Consider the following 19,453-nt stretch of genomic DNA (forward strand, 5'->3'; position numbering starts at 1 on the left):
AAAAAACCAAATCCCCAAAAACCAGAAAATCCAACTCAGCAATCAGAAATTTAACTGGATGTGACTGTGTCATCTCACTGCAAACTCAGGGTTTGTAGGAGTTTCTCCGACCTTGGTCCAACATCACTGGCATTGGCCATGTTCATACTCAACAGAAATTGGGAGAGCCTGGAGAAATATGTGTTTAGATCTACGGGAATGTGCATTAAATGTAGGTAAAATGTATTTTTAGGCATATGTCAAAGTCAAATCATTTGTCAAGTTAAGTACTCATTTTATTTACCCAGCAGACAGTCATGTTTTTATTGTATAAATATATAGATATATATATATCTAGGCACTTAAAATGTGAATATTTGACACAAGCCTGTTGGACGACTAGCGCAGAGCCATTCCAATGTATCAGAGACACTAAGGAGAGCCCAGATGTTCTGTGACCTTCAGGGCAGGTCTGACAGCAGATCAGTGGTCAACTGGAGTTGGTGCTTTTTTCAACCTACCAAAGCATAACCCAAATATTTAGCACTCTTGGAGCTCTAACAGGCCAGTTTGGCTGCTAGAAGAAGTCTGCACGCTGGAACTGATGGCCAACCAGAATAATGAAGGTATTACAAGCAAATCATACATTAAACAAGAAAGTTATTTTAATGATCGTTCCCCAAATACCCAAAGGCACTAGTCAACACTGTGGACTAATGACCTACAAATTTGTGATTAGTACACATTTTTAGCATTACAATATTTTTTCAACAGCTTTAGATGGCACATTAAGTGAAACGCTGCTTCTTTCATCTGCATCTTTGTCCTGAAAACCCTTCCATTTGTTTAGTTTAATAGAAAAACGTATCAAACAAAAACTGAGCTTTAGGAGTCGTGCTGACCTGCCAAACCCTCTCTGCTCTCCTTTCTCCGGGCAGTTTACAAATCCCGCTGGGTACACACCTGTGTAACTCTGCATTTATGTTGAAGTAACTTCTCTAACGTCAGTCCAAATTAAACAGCTAGGAAATTGAAGTGATAAATCAGATCCATGGTTTCACAGATCTGCAGGCTCAGTGCAACACAACGGACGATACCACATCTCGACTGAGGACAATTTCACATTTCTTTTTACCCATTGCAAAAAAACCTTTGTAATGTGTCGAGTATAAAGCTCACAAATTACATTTTAAAGGAACTACCATAAAGTATATGCTTCAAATAGACCTTTTACAACGTAACACAAAATTCAAAGGACATTTTTGAGGAAAGCATTTGAAACTTTAACACTTAGGTCCCGACAACATTAGATTACTTTAAGCTGTAAACCTTAAGAAGTTTTATGTGATTAAATAAAATCAGCATTACAGTTTCCAGGTATTATAATTATTGAACAGATTGTAACAACAAGATATAATTATAATGTAAACATGAAGCTCAGGAGACTGGTACTGAGAAAACTCTCAATTCTTTGTAGATTTATATCCGCACATAGTAAAATCAGTGACAACTGGAGAGGAGGTTACAATATTTCATCTTACACATTGATATCAACGTTTTGCAAGCAGCAGCCTAATCATCATCCCCTTTTCAGTATTAGTCCACAGAATCACTGCTACCTTAAAAAACACTCTTGAGGTCACATACTGCTGCCAGGTATCAATATAACATTTGGAAGGAAATATTTAAAACCATCACATTTTGTTAATTGCCCGTGTATGTGTAGATAGGTGAGATTTTATATATACTTCTACATAAACCTCACTTAACTTTCAAGATTGAACTACCTCTAGGTAAGAAATACAAGACCTTTTTCAATAACTTTAAAGGGTTTATTTATACCTGAGACATTTTTGCATATTGATGTCTTTGTACCTTTACCTCTAGGTACTCACATAGTCCTTTACTCTTTTCTGGGGTTGCACCCACAGCCCATTACAGTTAGGTGGATTCTTCCCACTAACTCCATGGACTTTCACAGAGTCCTTCCTTACCTAACCTGGATGTATAAACAGAGACGTAACAGAATTAAATAGATATATTTAAATAAACAGTTGCTGTACAAGTGGACAGGCTGGTTTATACAAATCCAGAGTTAGTTCACCATTCCTGATAATATTCACAATATCCCAGTCAAAATAGAATTATAGTCCTTTATACAGGGTGATACATGTTTCTACTTGTTTGTTAAAAAAAAAACCAAACACCTAACTTTTTGAAATATTTCTCCAGGTAATGGATCATGTTGAAAACACTCCTTCTGGGCTGGCCTGTTTCCCAGTTCTTGAGGAGATCAACCCATTTCTCCACCCAGCAAGCAAGGAAACCAGGAGGAGTAACAAGTTGATGTGGCTACCTTACATTAAGGTCACAGGCCAATGCAGATGGACTGAAGATTTTAAACCAAATTTAGGGAGTTTAGGAGCCCAGTTCCTCCTGAAACTCAAGGCATTTGGATGCCTGACCCCCTGCAATTTCAGTGGAAAGTCCCAGCTGTGCCCAGTCCAGCTTTCAGCTCTTCAGCCCCGCAGATCACACGTGCCAAGGGTTGAAGCCCAAGCGTTAGCAGGGACATGACCTACATAAGGCTCTTACAGAATTTCACAGTGCTATTTAATTTGGCAAATACCAAAATAAATGTAAAAGTTCCCTTTGAACTCTAAACAGTCCAATTAAAAAAAAAAAAAAAAAGGAATCTGTCATGTTTCAGTCCATTTTGCTTCCGACAGGGGGAAATCCCTAGAAGTGCTTACATGCAAATAGGGTGTTATCGTATTTGATAACATAGCAATTAAAACTGCTGATTTTTATTAATTATAGTTTAGCCAATGGAAAGATACTAGTGGAAGTGGAATAAAGTGTGCTTTTAGACATGGAACTTGACATACTTGAAAAATTAGCAAAAATAGTAGTACTATATTGATGAAAGACATCATAAAATGAATCAGCTTCCAAGTAGATTAGTATACCCTTCTTATGTTACAGAAACACTGGTTTTTGCACTATATTTTACAGAAAAGAGGTGACTTTAGTGATGATGGTCAGCAAAGTTGTCTTTAAACAGATCTTTGTTCTACTGTACAGGCATACGATGGGAAAAAGGAAAGCTACATTTCACTGGTAATAGGACTTCATAGACCTTAGAGATTCTAGAAATGTTTGATTTAAAATAGTGGTGCGTAGCATATTTCTGTGTAAAATAAATCATACACTCTTTCCCAAGTAGCAGAAATTTCTAAGACCTGACACCTGTTGTAAATAGATAAAAATGTAGTTGGTGTTTTTGAAATGACAAGGGGGACACACAGTGATGTACCAGGAATGGACTCAGAGTATGACACGGTGACGTGTTAAGCATCAGATGCAAGAAACTCTACTGCTTGCGTGTCCAGTTGGCTGTTCCAATTTTACACCCACACCCATTCCAAATCTCCTCTTCACTTCTATTCCTTCTTGTACCATATTCAGCATCTAAACTGGAGGAGTTTTGCTGAGGACACCTTACATCCATCTGTCCCAAACCTGAAGCAAATGGTGCAAACCTCTCTGACCTTCAGCGCTACAAACGCTTTGTGACCCATCGGTGGAACTACCATGGGCTTACGTTGCCCTTTTTGCAATTCAGGTGCTCTCTAGCACGATTGCCAACAGCATTACGACTTTCATGGAGCAACTGGCACAGGGAGGCACTTATGTGACATGTTTAAAACTTATCTTTGGTAAACACCCCCAAAAAAACTTGTAACTAAGGTTTTACTTCCTGATCGTAAGAGAAATCGTCATTTGCTACTAGTGTATGTGTGCAGATATTTAAACATATACAGGACATTGCTAGTATAAAATATTTTTTCAAATGCCACTGCCAAGGATTTGTTTTAATTCACCTAAAAAAACCCACAGTCCTGGGCTTTTTGTTTTTTCCTGACTCTGTTTATTATGCATTAAAGCATCTCTGATCAATAACAAATTAGCAATAGAAAGCAAACCCTATGTGCTCAATTTTCACCTTCTTTCTCATGCTATTACCTTGTTTTTCAAGACCAATTTAACCAAAATAGTTGCATCTCTTACAACTTTCATTATCTGTGAGGCAGATCCTGGGGTCCAACGCTGCATTACTTAAGCAGCTGAATCTCTCACTTGGATCAGTGGAAATTTTGGATACGCAAAAATGCTGAGCCTGCTCTCGCTAGGGATGTTTCCTGCTAACTGTTATTAAACAGTCCTCTGGAGAGGAGAGGGACCTCACATCTCTGATGGGATCCAACCAGAGCCTGTAAAGCAGAGCTCAAACCACCAAGAGACAGCCCATCAGTGTGTATTTTCAAAAGGTGCTGCAAATAAATGTTGCTGGAACTGCACGGATATAACTGATAAGATGGTCTACTTCAACGTACCCAGAACACAAACTCTTCTAAAATCAGGCATTTCTACTGAGAGGTATTTTCTTGGCTTAATTTTTCTTTTAAACTATTTTAATTTTGCTTAAGAATCTTTTAGAATCCAGAACTTAGTGCATCTCATTTTATAAAATTAGAATAATTTATATCCTTCTCTTTACATTGAAAAAAAAAAAATATAGCCCAAACACACATAAGGGTATAAATACTTCATGAATGATAGACGTTTCACTTATTTTACGATCTGCTTAATGGTGATTTAGACATTGACCAAATAAATAACTTTGGCAACTTGCACAAAAATATGTCCTTAAATCAAAAGTGATGATAAAAGTTGCTTTAATGAGGCCTTTATTACGGCGAGAACTGGAAAGAGAGACGAGCCTAAGTGCTGAGGAGGTTATCGTGTTCCTAAACCATGCCGCTTTGCATCTGTATGTGAAATGGGTATGGCTGGTAGATGATAGGCGGTTGTCCGTGAGCAATGTAGTAATTGCTGAAGTTTCTGTCACTGATATATGGAGCAGGCTGATAATAGCATGTTACATTAGCTGCGTTTGGGATGATATTTTGTTCTCCGAGCACTTTCAAAGCCAAGATTGTGATCATATTCAGAGTTTGTCTTCGTTCGTGTCCCATGAGACAGACTGTGCTCTCGTTTACCACTCCACGCAGAGTCATCAAGTAGTCATACTTGCTCTTCTCTTCCCCAATGAAGTGGTTGCGCAGATATGACTCAATTTTCCTTTGCTGCTCAGCAACATCTGGAAAATCAATGAAGAACCTGGAGCACATGTAGCGTTCCAGAGATTTAATTTCAGCCTCATCTGCCGGCTTAAAGTCACGAACCAGGAGATTGCTGTACTTCAGGAGGCCACCTCCTCTGATCTCCTCCGGGTTCCGTGTGGAAATCAGTTTGTACTTCAAGTGGTCCATTGCTTCGTTGAAGTCTCCATACATGCTCTCGGCGATGACAGTGGGGTGAGAGTCTTCTGTCAGTTTGCAGTCTGTTGCTCTGTAAACATTCAGTATGGAGTCCAGTATGATCTGGAAGGAGTCCACGCTGAACTCAAACTGCCGTCTGAGCGAGTTGACAAACTTTAATTCCACGTTCTTGCCGCTGTTGTTTGACAGCGAGATGAGACTCCAGCGGTCGTGGTCGGTGGAGACTTTGACCATCTTCTGCACGTAGGCATCTTTCATGGTCTGAGCGGTGATTTTTTCCTTATTAACACATTTTGGCAAGAAGTCCAATAGGCAGTTAAGAACTGCTTCCTTAACAACCTGGAACTCAAGCTCACTTGGAAGTTCCACCCCAAAAATGATGTCTAGGTCCTTGTAACTGGTTCCGTTCTGCTTTACTAGGATGTGACTGGCTGTCGAACCATTCAGGCGGATATCCCTGATGTTGATTTGCTTTTCAATGAGCTGTTCCTTTACCACATGAATGATATCCTTTGGCTTTACATCCAGGGTTGGAAAATTGCCTCTCCCATGAATAGGTATGACCTCAGCTAAAACTTGATCCAGGATTTTAATCTGATCCCAGGTGAGACTACTGAATCTGTGGTCTAAGTCCTCAGTCATCGTGATGTCGATTGGCTAACTAGAGAGAAACAGAAATTAAGAGACAAATGTTAGAACTTGCTCCAGTACAAGAGAGCCTGACATTTCACTTGGTTATAGCAAACATATATCTTCCTTCCTTCCTCGATGCAGTGACAAAGCAGTTCATTTTACAGAGACACAATCCCCGTTAACGGTGTGAGTCAACCACTGCACTTGTCACAGGCTTTTAATTGAATTTTAATGTACTCAGGTTTTAATCCTGCTGAGAAACCATTGTGTTATTGTATAATCCATGACTCAAAGTAAATGCAGTAAACCATATAGACTTCATTTAAAAATGCTCAAAGTTAATACTTGGTGGTTATAATGAAAATCCAAACAAATTTCACTGTGAAGAGCTAAAATGAGCAAAATGAGCAAATTTGTTCTTTCCATCTCGCCTAGAAATCTCCCTCTATCTTCAGTGACTGGCATTGTTGAAACTGCTGAAAGACCAGGAAGTCTGTTTAAAAAGCAGGGTTGATGCCACATTCTCATTGTTTATCTTGCCATATGCCTTGGCTGTACTTTAGTCTCTATGGATCATCTATACGCACGCATCCTTTAATACCACTTGTTACCATTTAAGAACTGGATGTCTGATAACCACTAAGCTGTTTCCACTATGTTTCTGACGCAAACTATTTTCCTTCTAACCCATTAACCCTGTTCCCACATTAATGGTTGGCAGAACCGATAAGAAAACCCCTTCCAGTCTGCACTGGTACCCTAAAACCTCACAAGAAAGCCTGTAAAGAAGTGTTTAGAGAATAGAGGGGATAAAGCTCAGGCTCTGGAATTCCTCAGTTTAAAATTATGTCTTGTCTTCCAATCATCATAGCTAGCAAGCAGATAGACCTTAGCACGGATAATTTATTTACATTTTACCATCAGAAAGAAAAAGTTGCAAACCCCGCAAAGTTTGCTTCAAAATTTTTCTAATTGATCATATGCAAACTTTAATTAATTTTTTTGCAATGGGAATGTGACTCCTTAATTCTTTAAATTTTATTTATGTATATGGTGAATATAATTGAATGCAATCATAGAACTATATAATGAGGCGTGATTACATTAAGTAGACAACTTAAGGAACAACAGAAAATCAAACGTCACTGAGCCTTAGGTCTCTAAGGTGTAATGACATTGATGTCCTATGTCAATACAGTTATTTTGGGCATTTCTTTACTCTCCTGAGTCAGACAGGGATATCCTCAGCCCATGGTAGGCTGCTGTTTACACAGTTTATAGATGGAGGTACAGAAAACCATTTTGATTACTGAAAGGAATTCCTTCTCTTTTTTTTTTTGGCACAAACATTATAATTTTGCTTTCTCCTTTTTTGTTGAATGTATTAACTAAGGCTTGTTTTAAGAATATTTCTCTTGGGTTTGTGGGAGCTTTAGTGCAGAGAGTGTTCAGGGAAACTGAAAATAATTTGAAACTAATTGCAATAAATTATTTGTTACGTAGCAAGGGAATTTAGTTCATTGCTGTTGAAACACTACCCGAGCACCTAAAAAGAATATAAAAATAGAGATGACTGTATTCCTTAATACCGTATACAAACAGGATGGGAACTATAACGTGACACTGAATGTCGTAACGTATTTTCCATGGAAAAACTCAGAAATCCCATGCAGGCAGATGGCTGTTTCTCAGAAGAATGGGAACCACTGCCCAGAGAAAGCTTTGTCTCCCGGCCGGGCTGATGCAAAGCTGGAGTTTGGAAGGATTGAAGAAAAGTGACCGGAGATGCAAAGCTCCAGTGATGTTCAGGTATGATCTGAGGTGGCTCAGCGAGTCACCACTCATGTAAAAAAGTGACTTTTGGGTATCTGGGAACACTGCAAACGTAGCACTGCAGCAGTGAGACATGTTTTTGCAGACAGATGGCTAAACCATATTTTTTTCAGCTAAAGCTCAAGAATAAAAATAAAGTAAAATCATAGTGAGTAATAACACTACCGAAAAGTCTACGCTGCTGTTCCTTAATCAGTAGTGACTACATATGTACGTTGTCATCTATTTTCCTTCCCTCGCCTTCAGATTCCATGTTCTGTATTTTAGTAATTTCAAGTAACTTGTGAACTGACAAATGCCTTGGGAATATCACAGAGCTATTTTTTCACACCCTTCTACTATAGTTGCAGCTCCAAAGTAAGCGAATCAAGAGCATATGTGATTTCAAGCACCTTTCTGGTCTCATTAGAAAGAATGGAACTAAGCATATGTTTGAAGTTAAATGCAAGCTTTAAAAGTTGGGTAAATCAGGCCCAGAGTTGGGAGTTTAATTGGTGCTGAATTGATGGCATGAAGGTCTTGGATTCAGTCCTACAGTTCTGACACAACCACATAGTTTCTGGTATTATTTATGTTGCATATTATGCTTATGTCCATATACATAACATTACATACGTACTCAGAAATACACACATTTCTGCAGGCATTTAGAAAAAACGAAAGGGAGAGAAATTGCCATCCATGGAACTGGCTATTTTACATGCCTATGACTACCACTAGCTATTTATTGTTTTGATTCCATGCTAACTGCTTTATTACCACAAATCATTATTATGAAAAACTTCTATCCATCCTTCATAGCTTTTATGACATCCCAGGACCATTTTTATCATCAAAAAATAGCTGTTACAGAAAGGCACTGTGACTTTTGGAAGTAGCACAACACTGGGTGCAGTGAGAAGGTCAGGAGGAGAGGTTTTTGTATAAACCTTTTGCTGCTGTGTTTGTGTTACTGATACGTCAGATTATGGTGGACCAGCTCTAACAATCTATTAGCAAATTTATCGTTTGTCAGAATTGTTGTACAAGCAGTAGCTTTTGTTATGTGATGGGTCTAATATCACAAAACTTTGAGAGACCTTTTCAAGGTTAATGCTGTGATGTGAGGAAAGGGCTTAGAGAAGGGAACGTTGAAATTCAACCCCCTTTTTTAGCAGAGGGACCCTCTTCAAACACTTTTTGAAAGTCAGAAGATGGAAGTAACCCTAAATAAGCTTAGAAATACTTTCTTTATTGCTACACATTTTTAGTTATGTTAGATTTTATTGCAACATACTAAGATTTAAAAACGACAGGAATAGGTAATGTCATTAAATATCTCTTTTGTGTTGGAGAGTCATACCTCAAAATATCATTTCTCTAAGGTGATTAATGGAGAATGCAGATATGCTTTGTGAGTTCAGAGCCTTAACATTAACGTCTGAGAAATGTCTTATGATAAATACTAAGAATTATGGGCTGAAATAATGCCTTCACCTTTGACAAGTAAGGAAAATATCCTAGGAAAAACAGGAATTGAGTTGTCAAGAATGTAATTAATTTACAGATAGACCTAAATAAACTTTAAAAATTATTATTAGTATTATTTACTAATTTGCTTGCAGTTTGCAACCCAGTACATAACCCTGCACTTTCCTAGAAGGACTTTCTCTTGCTCTTTTCCTTAATCTTATCTGACAACAAGAACAATTTCCAGGCAATTTTATAGTCATTAGGAACCTTATTTCTTAAAGCAGTACCAAATTTATTTACTGAGGTGCTCAGGCTAACGTCAGGAGTCATTATTAATGCAAGTAAGCCTCAGTTGCAATAAATCAGCAGCAGTATTGAGTCTATAATTAGTCAAACAAGAGATCAAGGGGTGAAGGGAAGGCAACTCACTGCTTGTGACTGCAGCAGCCAGACGAAGCCAAACACAAGTGAATGCTGGGGGTGGGTCAGTTTATGGGAAGAGAGGCTGGAAAATCACTTTATTCTTTGGAAACTGGTGATGTTTGCAATGGAGAATGATCCCTGGAGGCAGGTATATCCCACTGCCCCTTTGCCAGCACCAGATTGATGCCATTTAGGGTAACCACACCAGTGACACAAACTTTGGGAACTCTTACTCGCCAGCACCCCCAGTCCCAGCCTTCCCCAGCTCTGCCCTGCTGCACTGTCAAAGAATTCAGCTCCTGTAACTTCTTCCATGTGAATACCCAAAAGCATTTCATGTGTTTCATTCAGTGTTTTCCTATGTTAGAGTCTGTATGTGGGCAAATGGAAGGCTGCATAAACTCTAGCACTGCGGCAGTGAAAGGCACAAATAGGTTTCGAAATTGTTTGTTGAAAACAGGGTTGGGTTTTTTCCTCACTCCATCAGTATTTGTAACTTATTGAGACTGTCTCCTAGTGATTTTTCTTAGTTTTTTTGTTTATGGGATTTAAAATGTAACTAGAAACTGCAATGGACCCTGAATCTTGCCTGACTGAAGATCTCTGGCAGATAAAGCAATGAGGAAAAGTAGTTTTCAGGGTGTTTTCTTTTACATGCACTGGCTAGAGAAGCACAGAATATGATGGATCAGACCTAGTCAAGTTTTGGGATATATTATCCTTATTATAAGGTTAGAAAAATATTTCTCTAATTCAAGTTACAACTTGTCCTTGAGTGGTCACTTTCAGCTTGATGAAGGGGTTGCAATGTGGAAAAGTGTTTAGTTACTGTGGGACCATTAAACATAGTTATACAGAAATTTGAGGTTCTAACTTTTTTCATGAGGATTTTGACCAAACCACGAGGAGTTTGGTTTTCCAATGATGCTAAAAGACTTAGTTAACCGCCTCTTAGCGCTCTGCCATACGCCAGCTCCATCAACAAAATAAAAGGAGATCTGGCTTTACATCTGAATGAAGAAAATCTGCCACGTTAATGACAGCTCTCATGTTCCACACAACTTTCATAGAAACAGATACTTACAGCCTAGAGGACAGTCTCATCAAATTTAGTCCATATTTTACTGATAAACTGTTTAAGATTCTCTTTTTATACTCCGTAATGTCGCTTCAGTGTATTTTCAAAGGGTTTGAGATGTGCTGGCATTCTCCAGCAGAACACATCTGAAGTAGTTTTTGTGCAGCTGCATTAGCTCCATTCTCTTCCCTTTGCTTTTATCTGCTCCCCGATTTGTCTGTTTTACAACAATTACATGGAATATTTTAGTGTTCCAATTGTCTTTATTTTGTTTGCATTTGAAATCGGCTGCGAAGGGACCTTCTACAGATCAAACAAAATGCCTTGTCTTGGCTGCTGTAGTTTGGGGGTTACCCCAGAGATGCCCTTAGATCTCTGTATTGGCTTTGCTGCACACATATTATATGCATCACTAAGGATTTCCATGATACCTTGCTAAAGCTTTATTTTAATTTTATAAAATTATTATAGAATTATAGAATCATAGACTCATATGGGGTTGGAAGGGACCTCTGGAGATCATCTAGTCCAACCCGCCGGCTGGAGTGGGTCTACCTACAGCAGGTTGCACAGGAACTTGTCCAGGTGGGTTTTGAATGTCTCCAGAGAAGGAGACTCCACCACCTCCCTGGGCAGCCTGTTCCAGTGCTCTACCAGTCTCACAGTAAAGAAGTTTCTCCTCACGTTTAGGTGGAACTTCTTATACTCAAGTTTGTGCTCTTTTCCTCTTGTCCTGTCACTGGGCACCACTGAGAAAAGACCAGCCCCGTCTCCCTGACACCCTCCCTTTAAGTATTTGTATGCGTTAATTAGATCTCCCCTAAGCCTTCTCTTCTCAAGACTAAAAAGACCCAAGTCCCTCAGCCTCTCCTCGTAGGAGAGGTGCTCCAGGCCCTTAACCATCTTTGTGGCCCTTTGCTGTATCCTTTCCAGCAGTTCCTCGTCCTTCTTGAACTGGAGAGCCCAGAACTGGACACAGTACTCCAGCTAGGGCCTTGCCAGGGCAGAGCAGAGAGGCAGGATGACCTCCCTTGAGTAGCTTTATTTATTAAAGCTAAAGCTTTATTTTAATTCAAAGATGCATTTCCCTGTTCTGTTGGACATTTTAAAGTTTTTTGCATGCTTACTGAATTAAGGACTGCAGCTGGCATGAGCTCTGAAGGCAAGAATGTCAAATGTGGAAGGAGGCCCAGTGATAATTTAAATGTGTATGAGACAAGTAGAAGCAGTAAAGCATCTGGGGCAACCTAAATGGGGACATATTTAAACTGGTTTGACAATGTTTTTCACGAGTTTTTCCTTCCATTAATGTTAATGCATGCAGTGAAGATACTGTTTATTTATCCTGCTATCATGAGATAACGCATGAGTTGCCATAACTTTTCAGTACAGTTACCATCTAGTTACCCTGAAATAACAAATAATAACTCGAGGCCATATGCTCTTCTCCTGTGAGATAACGGTGCAAAATACATTTAAGCAGAAAGCAGTTTGCTTGGACTGTGCCACAGAATATCACCTTCAAGAGCAGAACAAGTAAGCAGAAAAGGAAGAGAGACTTTATCAAGAAAAAAGTGTCCTACCTTTTCTCCAACTCAACCCAAGGAACAGGGAAAAGCAACGGAGTCATGTACCAGCCTGCACAGCCCCTTCTCCCAAATGAAAATGATCTGCAGAGCGGTACAACCCAAGGGCAGCTGTACTCCCCTACAGCACAAAGCTGGGAAAAGGAACTGAGTACCCTACAACTCGACTGAAACGTTCCAGGATATTGGCTGGATGAGCTGGGAGTTCTCAGGAGGGACAAAATAACTAAGGATTTTAATTTGGGCAACCAGTACGAATACATAATCCATGTTATGTCATCCTGGAGATTTGGGGTTTTTTGGATGTTGAATTTTTCCATCATGACTCATGGTACGCTTGTTCTTAGCTGCATGTGGATCCCCTCACAGGGCAACATTTGCACGGCCAGATATATTATGGCTTTGTATCACTTCCCTCTTATGTGGCCCCCAGGTTCAAACAAACCAAGCCCTTGTAAATAGCACGGTGTGAGGCACAGCCAGTCTCCTAATTTGCTGTAAAATACTTTACTAACTTTAAAAAAAAAATAGGTATGATATGCAATATTGGGTCAATTTTGGCCTGCGATCATCACTGAGAAGTTACTACTTTAGGTAAACATTATTTGTATTACCGAATCATCCTATGGACTAACTCCCAAATAACATTTCCAGAGAGAATGCTAAATCCCACAGACTTACCGTGGCAGGACGATTGGAAAGCATGTATTTCAGCGGAGTTAGTTGGATGACTCACTGGATCCTTTGGTAAAAATATGAATTGTCATCTTGTCACTGACAAAGACACGAACCTCCCAGGGAAAGCTGCAGGAAAAGAAAAAATCCAACAAACAATAACGTTCATTTTGAGATAAATGTTAACTACCAGTCACCTGCTGTACGTAATAAATCATGCATTACAACTTGGCAGTCCTGCAGTCATAACAATAGCCTTTTAAGTTGGAAATTATAAGGTAAAAGCAGTGGAAAGACATAGAAGAGCTTATAAAGACTCTGGGTTTCAGGTCATACTTAATCCTCCAAGGATGTTATATGGGATTTTGAATAAGAATTTAATATTATTAATAGACATGCAGATTAGAAGGGGCCGAGTGGAATCACACAAAAAAATTCGAACTAATAACAACTCAGCAAAATTAAATATTATGAATTGTGTAGTGGCTTCATATTCTTTCTAAAAATGCAGGCAGATGACAGGAAGGTCTTGTTTCCTGGCAGACTTGGTTGTCGGTTCATTTACAGTAAGTCCAGGATTCAGCCTGTTGCTGGAATTTCCATGCACCAAATGGCCCATTGACTGGCTATGCAGGAATTACAACTTTTAAAATTTTTTAAATATTTGTTTCTCATTTCCAAGATGTGCTGACAGCTAGGAAGTCTTTTTTAGGCCTTCCTTCAAAAACTTCCATTCCAGCACCTCATCCCACAAAGTTCCTAACACCTACATAAGGTTCCTTAAACTAGCCCAAGACCCTGTCCATCATGATGCGATTTATGTGTGAATTTACTCCTTGTTGCATAGTTATGCTCCACAATTTCAACTTTTATACTGAATGTACATATGCTTCTGAGTAAAGATAGCTTTGCAAGTATGACTTGAGTGTAAATAAATGCATAATCTGCAGAAAAAGCTGAAATAATAGCCCAAGGAGGTATGGAATGTATTATTCATTTTATTAAGAATATTATGGATTTTTCCCCCATGCTACGCCAGTCAGATTTTTATCACTGAATATGCTGTTTTTACTGCTGCCAGAAACCCAGTACTCGGTTTCCTCAATCTGTGCCCTGCTGTGCCAGGGCCTGTCTGCAGCTTTCATTTGCTTTCCAACTCATGAGGTACTAATTGAATGAGTGCATGTTCCCTGACTTGCTCCCCAAATGCGTGCAGTGATGGCTCATGTTTGCAGCTGGGAATAAAGGATTAAGTCTAGCAAGGGCTGAGCTCTGGAAAGTGAGAAGCCAGTTATGTCTTCAATGGCAAGGAAAAAGGGTTCTGGGCTGCTTAGATAAAAGAGAATCAGCACATGGAGTCTGGCCTCCTGAAGGAAAAGTCAGACAAATATATAATCAGTTACTTAAAAAAAAACCAAAACCATCATTTAGCCGTTTTAACAATGAACTATTGTTATTTCCTGCCGTGTGAGGGTGGAAGGTTCAATGGATATATGATATCCATTAATGGATAGAATAGATTTACACTAGAGTAGAATTAATGGCTTCCCCTGGTGATATTTAGGGGAAGGAGAGAGAGAGACCTGTATATTTTTTTGGAGAAGAACACCCATTATTATATAATACGTTCACAGAGGCAGCAGCTGAGACTGATGAAGTGCTTTGGCTGTTGGGACATTATTCTCAACGGCTGCCTTTTATTGGCTCCATCATTACAGGAAAAAGTGCATCATTTCATTATTCTGTACTCGTGTTTCCCAGGATTTTTCTAACTGAAGTAAAAACAAAAAAAACCCCAACCATGTCAACAATTACTTTGTGTCTCGAAGATAATATTTTCCTATTCCTGAATTCAAAATGTGAATTGTGATGATATGCACCAACAACCTCGTTTCAAAGTCTTTTACCGTTGTGTCTCTGCGTGTAACGAGCAAAAGACTATAATGAGACCCAGCAGGGTCTAGGAGATAACGCACGGCTCGGTGGGTTACCCCCTCCAACACATTGTGCCATGAATACTGCTTGAGAACACATTCCCATCAGTCACTGTTTTTTGGTGTCCCCAGGCCCCACCATGAGACATATTGACCCTCAAACCTATGGGGTGCATCTCCCATGGGCTCCAGCGAGCATGGAGGCTGCTCAGACACCTCATCCGACCCAGGGCATTTCAAGGTGATTCCCCCGAGTCCTTGGCAAGAATAAGAGCCAAGGATCCTCTCCAGAGGTGTTTGCCTCCCCTTTCTGCCTGCCAGATTCCAAGAGCAGCGCATGATTGCTCTGCTCAGCTCCTCAGACTAATACCAAAATCTATTTACTCACTCGAGATACCAGTGACTCAATCCGAAGCTCACTTATCAAAAACTCTCGTTATTATGACTAAACTGCAGCAAAAGCAGGCAAGGTAAAGAATGAAACAATCCTCCCTTTCCATCTATAAACCATCTTCATAATTACCTCTTCTCTTGAAATGCCAGAGGAAGAGGGATGAGCTGTGCAGCGTGCCATTACAGTCCTAATTCTGGGCTGTTTTCAATGGATAGAGGGCGTTACAAAGTCAAGGCTCTCCTTAGAAACTCTCCAGAGGCTTCCTCCCCTCATCTATGCCAAGGGAGACCTGGTGAGTTATAAAAGTGGCAGAATGTCCTCAAGAACCTGTTTTGTGGGATGGCCTTGGTCATGAAAGCATCAAAGGATACCACCAAGTCTGCAGTCATGTCCGGTTTGTGAGGGTTCCAACACGACACACACAGTAAACTGAATGGATTTCTTTTGTTTTTACTGATCACACCAAAAAAATGCTGTGCCTTGCTGCGAGCTGCATTCAGCTCATTCTACCAATGCAATGCTTTTTGGGTTTGTTGTTGTTTTGGGTTTTTTTCCTTCCTTCTGTACTTCCTTCAGTACCGAGCCATTGAAGTATTGAGGGTGGATTTTGATAGTATGTAGAGCAGTAGAATGGATTTGGAGAGTTTTCCTAGGGGTGAGCCAGAAAGCTGAAGACAAATGCACTCATGTTCCATAAAGCCCTCTCTACATCAATCCTCTGCTCTGCATATTTCATAAAAGTATTTGCCATTAAGCAATTATCCTGTTTCACTCCAGAAGTATTTTCATTTTATGGCAGAAGACATGAACTCTGGGCAGAGGCTCCAGGCTGATTTGTTAAGCAGTCTAGGATCCCTCCAAAGAAAGGCTCTTTGTGATTGCTACAGGAAGTGGCGAGTTTAAATTGAGTTGGAAAAAACTTCTGGACCAGGCTTGGCTGGCACCTTCCACAGAAACATGTCTCACAGAACTGATAAGAGGGCAAACTAGGAACCTATTTAAACATTACTATATCTTCCATGGTTTCTGTATATTACTATTTGCGTTTATAATGTTAACATCTAATTCATATTTTTATGTATTAATTTCCAGACATATTAGAAAGTTATTCTCTGACTACACAATGCTGTAGTGGGATTTTCTTTTAATGCTATTTTCCCAGTTTTATGAGTTACATTGTAAAAGTGGGGAAAAATATATGAATTATTTATTAACTTTAAAGTACTTGCCGTACAAGAGTTTATTCTTAATTCTGCATCAGTGGGAGCTAGGATTCCCCCAGAAAATGGCTTTTTGATAAATGAAATGTCTTCTAGAGTTCTGTGATAAAGTAAAAAAACGCATAACTCCATTCAAACTCCATCAGGACAAAGGATTATGGCTGCAGCAGCAGGAGCAGGGTACTGCTACTCTTTTCATGGTGAAGGCAGCACGAAATGTCTCTGTTGACACTATTACTAAAATGCAGAGACAAGATAAAGCAACGATAAACCAAAGAAAAAGGCTGAGGCCCTGCAGCAAAGATGTGTGTATTTGTGACTTCTCCATCACTATCAATAATGCATAATGACCATCATGTGGATGACGACACCAATTTTTGAGAAAGACTGAGTCAAGCTTTCTATCACCAAATGTGAGAAAACATTCAACATGACAATTGATGTCAAGAAGACAGGACCTGCTAGATAAGCAAAGATCCAGCAGAAAGGGTAATGGAGAAGAAAATCAGCTGATGTTGACATAAATTGACATCTGCTCTACCAGTTCGTAGTGTTTTCAGGAGAAAAACCATTCTCTTGTTAACATATACTGAAAGAAACAGTTTTTAGAGGCACAAAAACACCTTGGCTAGAAAAAAACCCAAAATGATGATTTATCTGTGAGCAATTCTGCAACATGAAGGAGCCATGCTCAATCTTATGCTCAAATTTTGCAGCTATCTATGTTCTCCCCTTACGTACTGCACTCTAACTCTGCATGGCAATAGACAGCAGGACCGTTGCTGATTCTCTGTGGTATCTTAGATTCTGTACTGATGCTTTGAATAATTATTTTGAATAATTATTTTTGCATGGAGATTATGGTGGCAAAGGGGAAAAGCCAGAATGTAACTTTCAAAACATTTATTTTTTTTTTTAATGCTTGAAACCCAAGGGCACAAATTCAGTTCTCACACCAGAACTTGCTCTGGTGTAAATGAGAGCAGAACTGGCCCAGTATGTACACGAATGGGCATCTGACACCAGGAAGATAAATTCTGAGCTCACTTCTACTCTGTGCAGTCCCACTAAACCATCCCTCACTCCATGGTTCCTGTAGTTTGATGGTGAAATTTGAATTGGAGTCTGCCTACAAATCTTGTAACTGTGCCTTGGGCTTCATCCTGTGCCATTAAAACCATTTGGCATTAAAGATATACATCCATAAGACAAATACCATCCCCGTCTGCAGATGGGAACTCAACAAACACTGTCAATAATCCCAGAGTTACCCATCAAGGGGTACTCAACATGAATGAAAGAGGCAAAGCAGAGCACAAACTACCAACATTTTCACCCCTCGCTATGGCCAAGCCCTGGTCCGGGGACCAAACCCGTCCTGGAGGTGAAGAGCCCCACTTCACACCTAGGAGTCCAGAGCTACAGCTGAGGATGGCCTCTGATCATCAAAGCCCAGAACCAGGAAGGCCATGAAACCAATCTGGATTAGGAGTATTTTAAAAAAAATACGGGCAGGATTTCATTCCTTTAAGCAGTGTTAATTAATGAATGAATTTCCACTGCCAGCCTAAATGCTGCTTAATTTACTCTCTAGAATAACTCAATCTCAATGTGATTTCAATGTGATCTCTCAAGGAACTCGGTCCACTTATCTCTCCCTGATTTATAGTGAATTCATAAATTATCAGAGCCTACTGCGTCAGCAGTTACTTCTGAACTTGAGCAGGATTTGTTGATACGCTCTCCAGGGCAGGAATTTAAGTTCAGGCCTTTGCACACAAGGGTCGACATTAGACGTCTCTCTTTCTGGCAGCTGAATCACTACAGAGCACATAGTCCTTACTACAGCGCTGTGTGTCTGATGCCTAATGAGGCAACAAAACTAAATTTACTGTAAAGTTATGCCTCTAATGCATAGCTGAGCAGGGACGGTGTGCAAGCAACACTACCAGGGGTCAGAGGTCTGCTGCAACAGCAAATTAAAGGAATTACTACTGTTCTCTTGAAATGAAGCTGTGGGAAAGCAAGAGGGCTAAGATATAAAGGAGTAGAAGGTATAATCCAGACTCTGCTATTCTCGCCTCAACACATCAAGCACTTATTCCTCACTCCTGGACGCTGCAGCCACAGCACACAGGAGGATGAAAGGACACAGGGACCGTTTTCACATTTCTGAATGGGACATACACAAGCCGCACCTGACTCTATAGTTAAAGGAGAACACATGAGCATGAAGTGGGGGAGTCCCTGCTCTCGATTCACTTTCATTTCTGATTCATTTCTTGGCCCTTACCAGTGATCCGCATCATTATTCATACCTACCTTGCTGCTTATTATGGGGACTAGGAACAAAACTATTACTGTTAATGCAGCACGTGGAATGTGTATCCCCGCGTTGACAACCACGCTCTTTTTGATGGAATAACAAATAAAGGTTAAAAATTTGCAGTGGCTTAACAGACGTACCAAAGAGACGTGGTTGTGGACGGGAGAAGGCAGCGAGCACAGGAGAGAGGTCCCCTGGCTGGGAAGACACAGGATACTGGCCCCGAGTTGCTGGGAACCAGTTTTGCTCTGCAGGCAGGCACGCTTATTTGAAGAGCACTTCCAAATAGTTTAAGGGCAGAGAATCCCGGCCGGCTGAGCGTGACCTGAAGGCTCTGACCTCCCGGGGGGGGGACACGGGTGGCCCTTTCTCAACACCTAGAAAATGCCAAAGGTACCAGGGCTACCTTTATGCCACCCAGATGAGATGACGGAGCTTCCAGCATCTAACTGGGCAGCAAGCCGTGGGCACCCTGCTTCTCCTACTCATAATTTGGGGAGGAAAGTCTCGCCCTGAAATTCATGAAGTTTTTAGGATTCATGCAGACGAACATCCGTAGTAAGGCAGTGCAACGA

The 19,453-nt window shown here is 40.2% G+C and overlaps 1 protein-coding gene across 2 annotated transcripts in view; it reads right to left on the reverse strand.

Annotated features, from left to right (window-relative positions):
- Window positions 1-257: 257 nt before the first annotated feature.
- Window positions 258-19,453, reverse strand: part of FAM46D (family with sequence similarity 46 member D) — a 21,575-nt gene continuing 2,379 nt past the window's right edge. For both annotated transcript variants that reach the window (XM_014954874.1, XM_014954873.1), the window contains exons 2-3: window positions 13,011-13,133; window positions 258-5,985 (exon numbers count right to left, since the gene is read on the reverse strand). In XM_014954874.1, coding sequence (XP_014810360.1) covers window positions 4,791-5,966 — 1,176 coding nt within the window. In that variant the 5' untranslated portion in view covers window positions 5,967-5,985; window positions 13,011-13,133 and the 3' untranslated portion in view covers window positions 258-4,790. The remainder of the gene's footprint in view (window positions 5,986-13,010; window positions 13,134-19,453) is intronic.

Source organism: Calidris pugnax, unplaced genomic scaffold (assembly GCF_001431845.1).
Source record: "Calidris pugnax isolate Ruff unplaced genomic scaffold, ASM143184v1 scaffold38, whole genome shotgun sequence".
Classification (NCBI taxonomy): Eukaryota; Metazoa; Chordata; class Aves; order Charadriiformes; family Scolopacidae; genus Calidris; species Calidris pugnax.